Source organism: Lithobates pipiens, unplaced genomic scaffold (assembly GCF_037356315.1).
Source record: "Lithobates pipiens isolate NorthernLeopardFrog02 unplaced genomic scaffold, aLitPip1_a1.2 Scaffold_16, whole genome shotgun sequence".
NCBI classification, from domain to species: Eukaryota; Metazoa; Chordata; class Amphibia; order Anura; family Ranidae; genus Lithobates; species Lithobates pipiens.
Genome location: NW_027507748.1, coordinates 269055422 through 269071886, shown reverse-complemented (window position 1 = coordinate 269071886; position 16465 = coordinate 269055422). Strand labels below are relative to the sequence as shown.

Below are 16465 nucleotides of genomic sequence, written 5' to 3'. Positions count from 1 at the left end.
CTCTTACTGTTAAGAAACCTATGCATAAGTGGAGGTTACATTTCTTTTCCTATTGATGTCAAGAGTGTCCCTTTTCCTTTGTAATGACCTTAACGTGAAGAACTCTACATCAAGTTCACTATATAGACCACTTATGCATTTATACATGGTGATCAAATCCCTCCTTAATCGCCTCTAGTAAAGAGATAATACATTCAGTTTGGTTACATTTTTCTCATGGTTGAGGTGCTCCATACCTCTCAGTTTGGTTTCCCATCTCTGCACTCTCTCTAGTCCTCCAATAGCCTTTTTGTGAACCGATATGCAAAACTAAACATTTTTTGCCCCTGTATATTTTGTACAGGGGCACAATTAGGTCTCTCTCTCTCTAGAATCTATACAAGAAAGTACTTTTCTATCTTTGGAAATTGCAGATTGGCATTGCATGCTATTATTAAGTCTAAGATCTACCAGAACACCATGATTCTTTCCGACTACCTCAGATGAACTCCTTGCAGAATGTATAATGCATGCATGTTTTTAGGCCACAAATGCATGATTTTATATTTAGCAACATTAAAACTCATTTGCCCCATAGTTGCCCAATTAAATAGTGCATTGAGGTCTGTTTGTAGGTTGGAGACATCCTTTAACCACTTGGCTCCCATACTACGTCTATTGACGTCATGGGCTTTCAGTGGTTATATCTGAATGATGCCTGAGGCCACAGACATCATTCAGGTATTGCCGTTTTCAGCCAGCGATTCCCTGCACCATAAGAACGATCATAGCGGCTGTTCCGCCGCTTAATCGTTCTTACGGGCGGCGGGAGGGGACGTCCCCCCCTCCCGACGCCCTCCGGTTCTTGTACCGACTCACCGCTTCCATCGGCGAGTCGGTCACAGGATCCGCCTGCCCCCGCAAGTTACCATAGAGATTTCCGGCAGACCAGATCGTTTGGAAGCCGGGCGCGATGTTATGACGTCACGCCCGGCCTCTGTATTCAAATTAACGGCGCCGACCTGGCTAGGAAGCCAGGGTCGCGTTTTTTTATTTTTTTTATTTTTTTATTCTTCCCAGCCTAGAGGCGAGATATGGGGTCTTATTAACCCCATATCTCACTGTAAATATGTCCGATCGTGCCATATTCCTATTACAAGGGATGTTTACATTCCTTGTAATAGGAATAAAAGTAAAACATTTTTTAAGTGTCAAACTAAAAAAATAAAAATAAAAATTAACAATAAAAAAAATTAAAAAAAAAATAAAAATAAAAAAAAATGTAAAGCGCCCCTGTCCCCGTGAGCTTGTGCACAGAAGCGAACGCATACGTAAGTCCCGCCCACATATGAAAACGGTGTTCAAACCACACATGTGAGGTATTGCTGCGAACGTTAGAGCGAGAGCAATAATTCTAGCTCTAGACCTTCTCTGTAACTCAAAACATGTAACCAGTAAAAAATTTTAAAGCGTCGCCTATGGAGATTTTTAAAATACCAAAGTTTGGCGCCATTCCACGAGTGCATGCAATTTTGAAGCGTGACATGTTGGGTAACTATTTACTCGGCGTATCCTCCTATTTCACATTATGCAAAAAAATTGGGCTAACTTTACTGTTTTTTTTTTTTTTTTTTTAACATGAAACAGTTTTTTTTCTGAAAAAACGTGTTCGAAAAATTGCTGCGCAAATACCGTGCGAGATAAAAAGTTGCAACGACCGCCATTGTATTCTCTAGGGTCTTTGCTAAAAAGAAAAATATATAATGTTTGGGGGTTCTATGTAATTTTCTAGCAAATAACTTAGGAATTTTACATGTAGGAGAGAAATGTCAGAATTGGCCGGGGCGCAAAGTGGTTAAGCTTGGTGTCCTCTGCAAACATGGAAAAAGTACTTTCAATTCCAAACTCTATAATTTATACATATGTTAAAAAGAAATGGTCCCAACACAGAACCTTGGGGTACACTACTACTAAATAGACCATTCAGTGTATGAATCATTAACCACTACTCTCTGAATACTGTCTTTTAACCAGTTTTCTAACCATTTAGAAAACTGATTTTTCTAAGCCTGTAGACTCTAACATACACATTAGCCATGTGTGGGGAACAGTGTCAAATGCTTTTGCAAATTTTAAGTATACTATATCCACAATCACTCATTTGTCTAAGATTTTACATACTTCCTCATAAAAAGGAAAGCAGATCTGTTTGACAGCCTTGGTCTTTCGCAAATCAATTCTGTCTACTATAAAACTCAAACTTTCAAGTATCTTTCCAACTATAGAAGTTATCCTTTTTTAAATATAGGCACCAAGTCTCTAAAAAGTAGATGCAAAAGCAAAGGCTTTAAAATAACAAAGTTCAACTCTTTGGGGGGACACATGGGTGTAAGCCATCTGGTCTAGTGCTTTATTCACTTTTATTGTCTAAATGTTCAAATTTGAGTCTTTGGGGCTGTTTTGGGACTATAGCAATACTGTCCTCATTATGGACTTGAGCTCCCTCATTTTCATTTGTATATGCAGAGCTGAAGACGATATTTGATAAATTTGTCTTCTCTCTGTCCCCAGTCATCGACTCTAAATTATCTTGTAAAGGGCCTATATGCTCAGAGCTGAACTTAACACAAACTGTCAGATTGTTCGTTCTGATCCCTTGTTGACTGTCTCATCGCCACCCTTGTCAGTTCATTCAGAACTAGAAGCCACCTTCCATGGTGGAAACAGCCTTGTGGGCGGAGCCTCACACAACCTCACGCTCTGTTCAAAAGTGACAGTGGGTGTAGGGAGAAGAGCACCCGCTTGCTGTCACAGGGGAAGGGGGCCCGGGGGGGGAGAGGCGGTAGGATCTGGAACATGCCAAATATTCCGCCCTAAATACAGGTGGAACATGTAACATTTCTGTGCAGCACAGTCAGCCAGTTTAACTTGCAGGGATTGCTAATAGAGCTGCACGATTCTGACTGAAATGAAAATCCCAATTTTTTTTCTTAGAATAAAGATCACGATTCTCACTGCGTAAAATCATCTTTCACATTGCACAAAAAAAAAATTGAGCTAACTTTACGGTTTCGTTTTTTTAATTCATTGAAGTGTATTTTTTTCCCAAGGAATTTGAAAGACCACTTCTCAAATACAGTGCGACGTCAAAAATTTCAACAATCGCCACTTTATTCTCTAGGGTCTCTGCTAAAAATTATATTTATTTGGGGGTCCCAATTAATTTTCTAGAAAATACTGATTTTAACTTGTAAGCAACAAGTGTCGGAAAAAGGCTTAGTCTTTAAGTGGTTAAAAGAGAAGTATGGGTTGTTTTTTTGTTGCCAGTTTCATACTTACCTAGGTGGATGCAGCATCGGTCCGATGCTGCATCTGTCCCTGCCGCCTCTGCACTGAGGATGAGCATTCAAACACCACCAATGTGTCGGTTTTCACAGATCCGAGTCGAGAGCTGCAGACTGTCAATGAGCAGCTCTCCTCGCTGCTCTTTCACGCTCACTGGAGCGCTGAGCTTTGAAGGGGCAAGGAGCGGCCATCTCAGTCTATTAGCAGCTCGCTGAGAGGCCGAGACAGGCATCGGTCCAGGCTCCTGGTATATCCAGACTTTGTCGCGACAAAGCAGCGCCTGAGCTGATTCCAGTGACGTCAGCAGAGCACAGACTTCAGACTGCTCTCTGCTAAAAACATGTCACAGGAGTGCAAAAGGAATTGCACTCCTGTGACCCATAGGAAAAGTCCAGCTAAATGAGCTGAAGCTGGACTTCTCTTTTAAACTGACCTTATTTGCAGACAGATGTTCTTCACTTTGATCTAAAAGAATGAAATGTTACAATGTTTCTCATTATCTCCCAGCACTGAGGAATGTGGATAAACATTTGTTGGCTTTTTTTTGTTTTTTGACAGCTCTGAGCAGAGAACCTCTGCACTGTTTACATAGAATCCTGGAAATGCTGGATTAAGATCATGAGGGGAGGGGGGGTTGAATCGAGATCATGATTTTTTTTAATGATTAATCGAGCAGCTCTAGCTGCTAAACTATGTAGACCTTATGGTCATATTCTTAAAATGGGCCAAAAGAGATGATAGCGATTTTAATAAGGATATTAGGTTTTCACTTCTTCGCAATATTGCTATTCTGATGCGTCTGTCTGCTCACATTACTGATTAACAATATGTGCAATCCAAGAAGCCACCTTGAACACATCCACTGGCATCAGACCAAGCATGCACAAGACCCAGAACTGCTGATATGATATATTTAAACTGCATTTTGTCATCAGGTTGATGTGCCCACCTTTCAAGAACAAGTGCTAGCTTGAGATATTTACCTAGATGAACAGCAAGTACAGAATTTAATACAAAATAACAGAAAATTATGGGGACAGGGATTTTTTAAGCAAAACAGTTAAGCAAGTGTATGGCTTCTTTCAGCAACATTTTTACATTTAACGTAAGCTCATACATTAGCATCCCCTGCTTTCAGTGACTTCTGTCAGGGTAACATCTTTAAGGGTGGCACACCTTTTATTTTGTGATTGGAGGTGCAAACTACCGACTGCCAAACCATAATGCACAAAACGCATTTTCAACTCTGAAATCTATACAAGACCCAAAACTGTACATTTCTCATTCACAATTTTGCCTCCAGTTTTTTCTTCAATTAAAAGTAACTTTTACTTATGGTTTTGATCATGTTACAACTTTACACAAAAACAAGAGCAAAACTTGTGGCCAAAAGTGTACAACTCACAATCATGCAATACAATAAAAGAAAAAAAAAATAGGAAAGGAAAAATACACTGATTACAAATCATTTACATATTGTGAACAAACATGACTTACTGATCTGATTCTTAATGCCTTGACCCTTAGCAACATCGGAGGAAACCTTTTCTTTAGAGAATGTCTGCACTTCATCTTGCAAATCTGATTCCTCCCTGTCATGCTGAGGTGAAACGTCATCTTCATTGCTGTCTTGCTCAGCAATTTCACCATCATCGACACTGTCATCATCATCATCCTCCCCCTCTTCAGACTCATTCTCTTCAGCATCTGTTCCTTTGTCTTCATCACCACTGCTCAGTTCAAGACAGCTGTCCAATGCATTATCTACAAAACAGACAAATCCTATTAGTCAGCAATTAACAGGTGAAAATGTATCAACATAAACATTGCACTAAAGGATGGGGGAAAACTAGTTTCTTTAAAGTGGTTGTAAACCTTAGACATGAAACATGAACAAAGCAAATCCTTCTATAGTGTGTACTGGTCGCAAAGCAATAGGTGTAATTTCTATCTTCTGCTTCGTTCCTCTGCTATCAACATGAATCACTTCGGACAAGTGCTTCCGACACCAAGGAGATAGGCTCTCCAGCCGATTTATAGTCTGAGCTCTGTTCTCTTGTGCTCTGTGTGAAGAGGGAAGGGGAGGGGGGACGGACGGATATGTCCCTTTCTTCCAATCAGCTCTTAAGAGTCCTTCTCACTGAGCTCTGCAGAGCGCAACTTTAGCTCTCTGCCTCCTATTTTCTGACAGCTCTGACAAGCTTTATACATTTTGTTATTTGAATGGCTGTAGAGAAGACTTAAACTTATGTAGGAGGATTTGTTTCATCTCTGTGTATCTCCGGAGACCAATCTTTTCTCTGGGTATATACAAGGGTTTAAAACCACTTTAAATGGCACAAAATACAGGTCTTATGTGTTTCATGCTTACAGATGCTGTTTCGAAGCGTTTCGAAAAAGCGATTGACAACAATTTCCTTGGGGTGTCTACTTTCCAAAATGGGGTCATTGTGGGGGGGGGGGGGGGGTTGTACTGCCCTGCCATTTTAGCACCTCAAGAAATGAGATAGGCAGTCATAAATTAAAAGCTGTGTAAATTCCAGAAAATGTACTCTAGTTTGGTGACGCTATAACTTTTGCGCAAACCAATAAATATAAGCTTATTGACATTTTTTTTTACTAAAGACATGTGGCTGAATATATTTTGGCCTAAATGTATGACTAAAATTTAGTTAATTCGATTTTTCTTATAACAAAAAGTAGAAAATATCTTTTTTTTTTTTTTAAAACATTGTCTTTTTCCTTTTATATCGTAAAAAATAAAAATTGCAGAGGCAATCAAATACCATCAAAAGAAAGCTCTATTTGTGGGAAGAAAAGGACGCAAATTTCGTTTGGGTACAACATTGCATGACCGCAAAATTACCAGTTAAAGCAGTGCAGTGCGAAATTGTAAAAAGACCTCTGGTCCTTAGGCTGACAATTGGTCCAGGGCTGAAGTGGTTAATTTTACAAAAAAAATATAATAATAATAATAATAGATAATGTATTGCGTTTGTGTGCCCTAAGATTACTTTAGTTTATTTTTTAATGAAATTTTGAACTTCATAGATCTTTGCATTAATATCATGTAACAAACTTGAACTAAACTATTTTATGCTCTTTGGATGCTTACAGAAAATGTTTTGAGGGTTTTATTTAACCGCTTGCGGACCAGCCGCCACAGTTTTACTGCAGCAGGCTGGCTCCGCTGCACGCAATCACGTTATCGTACGTTATTTCACGAGGCTTGTCTAGCAGGCGCGCGCGAGCCCACCGCGAGCTCCGCGAGTCTGACAGCGGGTCCCACAGACTCCATGTCCGCGGGCACACCCGCGATCACCTCACAGAGAGGAAGGATGGGGAGATGCTAATGTAAACAAATATCTCCCCGTTCTGCCCAATGCGTTTTTTTTTTTCAAAATTGTTGCTCTTTGATTATAGCGCAAAAAATAATTTTTTTCAAATCCAAATTTTCTGTCTTTTTTTATTTGTTCAGCAGAAAATAAAAATCCCAGAGGTGATCAAATACCACCAAAAGAAAGGTCTATTTGTGGGAACAAAATGATAAAATTTTAGTTTGGGTACAGTGTTGTATGACCGTGCAATTGTCATTCAAAGTGCGACAATGCTGAAAATTGGTCTGGGCAGGAAGTTGTATAAGTGCTCTGTATTGAAGTGGTTAAAGGAGTCTCAAGTTTACGGATTATATTGCGTGATGAATCAAAGGAGACATCCAGTATTATAATAGAGAGTGCAAAACATCTAAACAGGTTAGCAATGGACGTCCAAATGTCCATACGATAAGTTATTAAAAGGATACTAATCACTGTAACCATACACGCCCAAACCATGCCCTTTGGACTGATGGGCATTAAAAGTGAACAAGCACAAAAAGAAAAAAAAAAAAAAGGGGAGGAGGAGAAAAGAGAGAGCCAGAAGAAAGAGAAAAAGAAAAGTCCTATGTGCTGTGTCTGAGATTTTTTCACCAAGCTAAGTAGAGGCGTTTTCTAAGCCCTTGCTATGGTCAACTTAGTTTCAGTAAAAAGATGCATGGCCAATTGGCGGTCCGGGCAAAGCAACTCTACAAAGGAGGGCCTCGCAAGGGTCCCCTTTGATGCTGGCATGGAATATGTTACAGAGAAAGGACTATACTCTAACCCATAGTCTGCATACCTTAGGACAAGACCAAATGTGTGCCATAGTGCCTTCCTGAGAGCATCCCCGAAAGCAAAGAAGAGAATAAGATGGAATAAATTGTGCCAAGTCTAGCCGACATATAGTACCATCTGTACAACACTTTGTAAGGGTTTTCCAATATTAGGACATTTTTAGAGCTTTGGGAGAGCTATCGTCATGATCTGCCAATCCTCTAGATCTAACTTTTTCCCCCAATACCTTCTCCTATTGCAAATGATAGGAGCATACTAGGGGTCTCCTATCGGAGATGAGTACAGTAATATTAGGCCCGGGGAATGAGGATGGACTCTACAAAGGCTTTCAAAAGGGGTTAATGTATATGTAGTAGGTCAGGATTTTATTAGCTGCTGGAAGAAGTATCCAAATTGAACATAACTATAATGTTCACAGAGAGGAATATCATGAGAGGATCTAAGAGCCTCAAAAGGTCACGATTCTCATGGGGGTAAACAGAGAATGGATATCAAATCCATTATCAGTCCACCAGGAAAACTGGTTAGGGTTTTCACAGCTAGGGGGAAATAGTGGGCAATCAGAGAGGCAGGTGGGGAGAAATAAGATCCGCAGAGAATTTGACAGAATACCATAAATCGAACTGTGTGAGCAATGCATGGGCCTAGTGTAGTTGGACAACGAATAGGCAGGAGCCAAGGCAGAAAGGAAATAGGAATAGGATGAAAATCCAGATCAATGGTGGCCCACGATGGCAATTGAAAAACATTTCATGAAGATGTGATAAGGGAGCTATATTCAATGCCGTATAATAAGCTTGCAAATTGGGAACCGAGAAGCCATCATTGATCCTGGGAGCGTATAGAACCTGTTTGCCAATTTGAGGACAAGTAAAACCCAAATAAATCTCAAAAGCTTGATGGATACATAGAATGTATGAAGGGTTCGAAACTGGTAATACTCTAAAAAAGAATAGATGTTTTGGGAGAAAAGTCATATGAACCCCCACAATCCTGCCAAACCAGGACAACGGAAAATGGGACCAAGAGGAAAGCAAGTCAGTTTTTTGTTTTTTTTAAAAGCGGTGGAAAGTTAGCCTAGTAAAGTCCTTCATACCTGGGGGTAAGCCGGATGACCAGGTAGGGCAAAGAAGGAAGCCAATGAAATGGAAAAGAAGTCCTCAGAGAAACAATTTCAGAGGATGAGAGATTAACCGACATTACTTTAGACTTAGTTGGGTTGACATGCAGTCCTGAGAGACAGACGCAAAAGGGTCTAGAAGAGATAAATGGTTAGACAAAGAGACCCTAGGACATGTTAAGGTCAGCAATATGTCATCAGCAAATAACAAATCCAAAATAAACAAGAGCGGTGAGAGTGGGCAGCCTTGGGGGTGCCCCTCCTGATAGGAAAAAATAAATAAAAAATTGAGGATTTAAACCCATAGCATTTAAATTTTAACCTGAGGAAAAATCATAGATCCGTAAATATTTCATGACCAGAGGTCATTGGAGCCTAAAAGCCCTGGTCAGAAGGAGTAGTAGTTTGATACAGTTTTATAATAAAACCCTGCTCTGCACAAAAATGTAAGAAAAAGAATACATTCATTTCTTAATTTTCCCAAAAATTGTGATAAACTTACAAACACTCGTCATGCTTCTTACTAAATACCTTGGACCGTCTACTTTCCAAAACAGGGGGGGGGGGGAAGCGTAGCAAAGACGGAATTTCCCATGGATATGCTAGCGCATCTGTGCCCAGCGACCCATCGCGACTGTCCAGGGAAAAGAACTGGGGAACCTGGGCGTTCTCCTTTGAGGCGAACAGGTCTACCTCTGGTAGCCCCCATTTCCAGGCAATCATTGCGAAAACCTCTGGGTTTAGAGACCATTCCGCTTCCTGAATAGGGTTCCTGCTTAGGAAATCCGCCACCCTGTTTAACTCCCATTTTAGGTGGACTGCTGATAGTGACAACAAATGCCTTTCTGCCCACCGAAGGATTTCCAGGACCAGTACTTGGAGCGACCTGCTTCTTGTACCCCCCTGCTTGTTTAAATAAGCCATCGCCGTGACATTGTCTGTTAGGACCTCAACATGCTGGGACTGAAGATCCTCAGCAAACAACTCCAGAGCTAAGGCAATCGCCTTGAGCTCCCTCCAGTTTGAGGACCTTACTGCCTCTTTTTTGGACCAGGTTCCCTGAGTGAAAAAACTTTCCTAGGTGGGCTCCCCACCCCCAGGAACTGGCGTCGGTTGTTAGTCTTCTCGACTGGAAAAGCTCAGACTAACCCCTCTGATAGGACATCCTGTCTCTTCCTCCACCATAGAGACCATTTCACCTGGGTTGGCACTCTTACCTCTGCCTCTAGGGATGCCACTGTGTGATCGCAAGATTTCAGAAGAAAAGCCTGCAGACACCTGAAATGCAGCCTTGCCCACTGGACCGCCGGCATTGTTGAGGTTAGAACCCCCAAAGCTGACATAACCTGTCTTCCCGTCAGACATTGACTAGTCTGCAGCAAAGACACTGCACCGTAAATCCTGTCCTTCTTGTCTAAGGGAAGGAAAATCCTTTGATCTACCGAATTGATTAGGTACCCTAAAAAACCGAATCTCCTGGGCTGGGTTTAGGGAAGACTTTTGGAAGTTCAAAATCCACCCCAGAGCCTCCAAATGGTTGCGATCTTTGCCTAAAATTGATCTGCAATTCTTCGCTGGATGGGACGAAAAATAGCAGATCATCTAAATAAGGAATAACTGCGATTCCCTGAAGGCGCAGCGGAGCTAAAGCTTCTGCCATCACTTTGGTAAAAATTCGGGGTGATGACAACAGACCGAAGGGTAAGGCTCTGAACTGGAGATGATGAACCACACCCCCCAACCTCGCTTCCAGCTTGAGAACCTCCGAGACTGGGGCGAGATCGGGATATGTAGGTATGCATCCTTTAAATCCACTGATACCATGAAACAACCTGGCGTCAGAAGATTCCCGACTTTGACTACTACACTCTGCTGCATCAGTTCCTTGAGAGAGGACTTCATGGACAGGGCCCTTAACGAGTCCCATGGGGTGTTTGTAATAAAGAACTTTCTTGGGGCTTTTTTGGCAAACTCGAGTGTGTAACCCTGCGAGAGAGTGGTCAAAATAAACTGATTTGAAGTTATCTTTGACCACTGCGGAAGAAATTCTTGCAGTCTTCTGCCCACCCGCAGGGATGAGTCATTGAGATTTTTCGGCCTGTGTAGGACGACGGAAGAGAATTCCGCCTCTACCTTTCGGTTTCGGGGCGGACCAATTTTTCCTTCTCACCTGCAACTTGCTGTCTTGATCATGAGTTTTTTTGAGGTCGAAAAAGACGTTTTGGTACTTGCTTTTTCTTTTTGACAGGGAAGGATCTCTTTTTATCGGCTGTCCTGTCAAGAATATTATCGAGGTCAGGGCCGAAAAGAAAGTCACCCGAAAATGGAATCCCACACAGCTTGCTCTTTGATGCTGAATCACCGGGCCAGGTTTTAAGCCATAAGGCTCTTCTTGCAGCATTAAAGATGCTGACCTGGCTGACATCTTAATTGTCTCAGCTGAGGCGTCTGCAATATAAGCAACTGCAGCAGTCAGGGTAGGAAAAGAATCTAAGATTTCCTGTTTGGGGGAATCTGCCACTTTATGCGATTTTAGCTGGTTCACCCAGTATTCCAAATTCCTGGCTACACATGTTGTGGCCATTGCTGGCTTTAAATTGCTCAAAACTGATTGCCATGATCTCTTGAGCAAAAGATCCATGCGTTTGTCCATTGGATCCTTCAAAACTCCCATGTCTTCAAAAGACAGATCCGTGGGACCTCGAGACCTGGGAGAAGGTGGCATGCAGCCCGGGCACCTTGTTCCACACCGCAGCAGGGTCCTCCTCGAAAGGAAAATGCCTCTTGTGGGCTTTGGAAAAAAAAAAAAAAAGGGCTTTTTCTCTGGATCTTGCCATTCTTTTAATGGCCTCAGAGATGACCGGATGAACTTGGAACATTCGGCTTTTAGGCTCGTCCAACCCAGCATGTATGCAGTCATGAAGTGATAATTCCTTTCTTTCCTCACTTAAGCCAAGCGTAGCATGAATAGCTTTAAGGAGCCCATCTACCTCTTCAAGGGACAGTTTGAATTTAGAGGGTACTACCTCAGTCTCCTCCATCTACTCTTCCGAATCTTTAACGAAAAGAGCAGGGGACTGCTTTTCCCTATCTGAAGGGTCTTCAGGCAGAGATTCCAATACTGGGATAGAGAACGACCCCTGGGAGGACTCTGAAGTGTAAGGCTGACTAGCAGCTGGGTTTACTAGTGAGTCCCGAAAATTTTGAATCGTGGCGTATAGCAGTGACCTGCTTTGACGTTTCTGGCGAGACCGCCGAAATAACATGGCGGCGGCTCCTACGATCGAGCGGGCTACTGAATCTTTGGCTCTCTCCAAACACTAAGAGGAGCCTGCTTGCTACTGCTGCCGAGGCCTGGGTAGGTCGGGAGGACAGCTGGTCCCTAAAGGGGGAAAAAAAGGGAAGGAAGCCTTGTCCCTCAGGAGCACCCAAGAGACCTTGACTCCCTCCCAAAAAGATGTTCCCTCCGGGCCGGAAGAAACACAATAACTGAGGTGTGGTAGGGAGGTGCCTCCCTTTAAAGTTTGGAGGAAAAGGGTGTTTCCTAAGGGTGAGGGAGGAGTCACCATCTCTCAGGTGCTGTCCTGAAAGACGCCTTGGGAAAAAAAAAAAAAATTTCCCCCAAATTTTTGGTCTTTTTTTTGTTTATTCAGAAAAAAAGAAGAATAAACCCCGTGGTGATTAACCACTTAACGATCAGCCCCCGTCGTTACATGTCGGTACTTTGACATGGAATACCGTTGGTATAACCCCGGTATCCTCTTAACCACTTCCCATCCAGGCCAAATTCTGACATTTTATTCCTACATTTTTTTTTTAGCAAAGACCCTAGAGAATACAATGGCGATCATTGCAAGTTTTTATCTCACAAGGTATTTGCGCAGCAATTTTTCGAACACTTTTTTTTGGTGGGGGAACAACAGTTTCATGCTTAAAAAAAATAACATAAAAAAAAAACCATTCAAGTTAGCCCAATTTTTTTGCATAATGTGAAACATGAAGTTATGCCAAGTAAATAGATACCCAACATGTCACTTTTCAAAATTGCACACACTCGTGGAATGGCTCCACATTTCGGTACTTAAAAATCCCCATAGTCGACGCATTACATTTTTTTACTGGCTACATGTTTTGAGTTACAGAGGTGATCTAGGGCTAGAATTATTGCTCTTACTCTAACATTGGCAGCGATACCTCACATGTGTGGTTTGAACACAGTTTTCATATGTGGGAGGGACTTGCATTTGCTTCTGCATGCGAGCACAAGGGGACAGGGGCACTTTACATTTTTTTCTTTTTTTATTGTTAATTTTACTTAGCTTTTTTTAGTTTGACATTTAAAAAAAATGTGATCACTTTTATTCCTATTGTTACATCCCTTGTAATAAGAATATGGCATGATCGATCCTCTTTACAGTAAGATATGGGGTCAATAAGACCCCACATCTTACCTCTAGGCTGGGAAGCCTGAAATAAAAAATAAAATAAATAAAATGATCTTGGCTTTCCACCCAAGGCGGCACCATTCTTTTGAATGTAGAGGCCGGGCATGATGTCATAACATCGCACCAGCCACCGAACTATCACATATACTAGGGATGCACCGAATGGGTTTTTTGGTGCCGAAACCGATACCGAAAATGAAAAATACACTAGGCCGAAAACCGAAACCGATACCGAAACAGCACCGATACCGAAAATGACTGTTTGAAAAAAATATTTTTATACAGGAGGTGGTCAGAGGCTGGGGACATGGTACAGGAGGTGGTCAGAGGCTGGGGACATGGTACAGGAGGTGGTCAGAGGCTGGGGACATGGTACAGGAGGTGGTCAGAGGCTGGGGACATGGGACAGGAGGTGGTCAGAGGCTGGGGACATGGGACAGGAGGTGGTCAGAGGCTGGGGACATGGGACAGGAGGTGGTCAGAGGCTGGGGACATGGGACAGGAGGTGGTCAGAGGCTGGGGACATGGGACAGGAGGTGGTCAGAGGCTGGGGACATGGGACAGGAGGTGGTCAGAGGCTGGGGACATGGGACAGGAGGTGGTCAGAGGCTGGGGACATGGTACAGGAGGTGGTCAGAGGCTGGGGACATGGTACAGGAGGTGGTCAGAGACTGGGGACATGGTACAGGAGGTGGTCAGAGACTGGGGACATGGTACAGGAGATGGTCAGAGACTGGGGACATGGTACAGGAGATGGTCAGAGACTGGGGACATGGTACAGGAGATGGTCAGAGACTGGGGACATGGTACAGGAGATGGTCAGAGACTGGGGACATGGTACAGGAGATGGTCAGAGACTGGGGACATGGTACAGGAGATGGTCAGAGACTGGGGACGTGGTACAGGAGATGGTCAGAGACTGGGGACGTGGTACAGGAGATGGTCAGAGACTGGGGACGTGGTACAGGAGATGGTCAGAGAGTGGGGACGTGGTACAGGAGATGGTCAGAGAGTGGGGACGTGGTACAGGAGATGGTCAGAGAGTGGGGACGTGGTACAGGAGATGGTCAGAGAGTGGGGACGTGGTACAGGAGATGGTCAGAGAGTGGGGACGTGGTACAGGAGATGGTCAGAGAGTGGGGACGTGGTACAGGAGATGGTCAGAGAGTGGGGACGTGGTACAGGAGATGGTCAGAGACAGGGGACATGGTACAGGAGATGCTCAGAGACAGGGGACATGGTACAGGAGATGCTCAGAGACAGGGGACATGGTACAGGAGATGCTCAGAGACTGGGGACATGATACAGGAGATGCTCAGAGACTGGGGACATGATACAGGAGATGCTCAGAGACTGGGGACATGATACAAGAGATGGTCAGAGACTGGGGACATGGTACAGGAGATGGTCAGAGACTGCGGACGTGGTACAGGAGATGGTCAGAGACAGGGGACATGGTACAGGAGATGGTCAGAGACTGCAGACGTGGTACAGGAGATGGTCAGAGACTGGGGACGTGGTACAAGAGATGGTCAGAAATTGCACACATGATACATGACACATGATACAATGCAGCCAGCCAGTGTCCCCCGTTGCAGCCAGTGTGTCCCCTCATAGCAGCCAGTGTGTCCCCTCATAGCAGCCAGTGTCTCCCCTCATAGCAGCCAGTGTCTCCCCTCATAGCAGCCAGTGTCTCCCCTCATAGCAGCTAACCTGTAAAGAGAAGAGGAGAGTTGCCTCCGTCGCCTGTTTGATCACAGCAGGGGAACATCACAGCTTTCAGTTCAATAGCTGTGTGTTCCCGGCCGCGCGCCGTCACGTACAGCCCCTCCCCCTTGTCAGGGCACTTTGATAGACAGATCATCCGTCCAATCCTACGGGTGATCTGTCTATCAAAGTGCCCGGACAAGGGGGAGGGGCTGTACGTGACGGCGCACGGCCGGGAACACACAGCTATTGAAATAAAAGCTGTGATGTTCCCGCTCTGTGATCAAACAGGTGGTGGAGACGGCTCTCCTGCACTATTTGGAATGTTATAGCTTTTCATGATGGGCGCACCAGGGGTGGGGGGCGGAGCCCCGCCCCCTACCCTGGCCCCGCCCCATTTTCGGCTCCATTATCGGCTGTTTTTCTCTTTCGGCAAATTGCCGAAAAGGGCATTTTCGGCCGATATGTTTCGGCGGCCGAAATTTCGGTGCATCCCTAACATATACTCCGCCGTCCATCTGGCCCGCCGGAAATCTCTATGATTACCATCCGGGGACGGCGGATCCGTTCTTTCCGATGAAAGCGGTGAGTTAGTAGAAGCACCGGAGGGCTGTGTCCTCTCTCGCCACCCGTAAGAATGATCAAGTAGTGGAACAGCCGCTATGATTGTTCTTATGGTGTTGGGAATCGCTGGCTGAAAAAGCAGATATCTGAATGATGTCTGTAGCTGCAGGCATCATTCAGAGATACCCCCGCAAAGTCAAGGACGACATATGATGTACCTTGGGTGGGAAAAGGTTAAATGGCGGGCGGCTGGCTTTGAAATAAAAGTGGTCTCTGCGGCAGATTTTATCGGTGGCTGGAGCCCTCCCTTGTCTGGTCATCTCCGCCGCTTACCGGAGCCATGGGTAGCAACGGAGACGATCGTGCCATTTTTTTTTATTGCAGTCTAAATGGGAGATCTTAGGTCTTTTTGACCCCAGATCTCAAATTAAAGAGGTCTAGTAATGCTTTTTTTCTATCACAAGGGATGTTTACATTCCTTGTAATAGTAATAAAAGTGACCCAATTTTTTTATTTTTATTTTAAAATGGACAGTGTAAAAATAAAATAAAAATATTTAAAGTGCCCCGTCCCACCGAGCGTGCACGCAGAAGCGAACGCATCAATTCTAGCACTAGACCTCTGTAACACAAAACTGGTAACCTGTAGAAAATTTTAATTGTCGCCAATGGAGATTTTTAAGTTCCAAAGTTTGTCCCCATTCCACAAGTGGGCACAATTTTGAAGAATGACATGCAGGGATCAATTTACTCGGCGTAACATCTTTCACAATATAGAAAAAAAATTAGGCTAACTTTGCTGTTGTCTTTTTTTTTTTATTTCCAAAAAGTGTATTTTACCCCAAAAAATTGCTGCACAAATTACAGTGTGACAAAGTATTGCAAGGACTGCCATTTTGTTCTCTAGGGTGTCTGGAAAAAACGTACATAATGTTTGGGGGTTCCAAGTAATTTTCTAGCAAAAAAAAAAAAGATTTTACTTGTAAACATCTCAAAGGGGCTCGGTCCAGAATGGTTAAATACCACCAAAAGAAAGCTCTATTTGTGTGAAAAAGAAATAATAAAAATGTAGAGTGCAACAGTACTGAAAGCTGAAAATTGGCCTGGCCAGGAAGGGTAAAAGTACCCAGTATTGAAGTTAATTATATGTTTTTA

At 43.5% G+C, this 16465-nt stretch overlaps 1 protein-coding gene across 1 annotated transcript in view; it reads right to left on the bottom strand.

Moving 5' to 3' along the window:
* AATF (apoptosis antagonizing transcription factor) overlaps positions 1 to 16465 on the bottom strand; it is a 218312-nt gene that overhangs the window by 181293 nt on the left and 20554 nt on the right. Inside the window, exon 3 of the mRNA XM_077481392.1 lies at positions 4822 to 5088. Coding sequence (XP_077337518.1) covers positions 4822 to 5088 — 267 coding nt within the window. The remainder of the gene's footprint in view (positions 1 to 4821; positions 5089 to 16465) is intronic.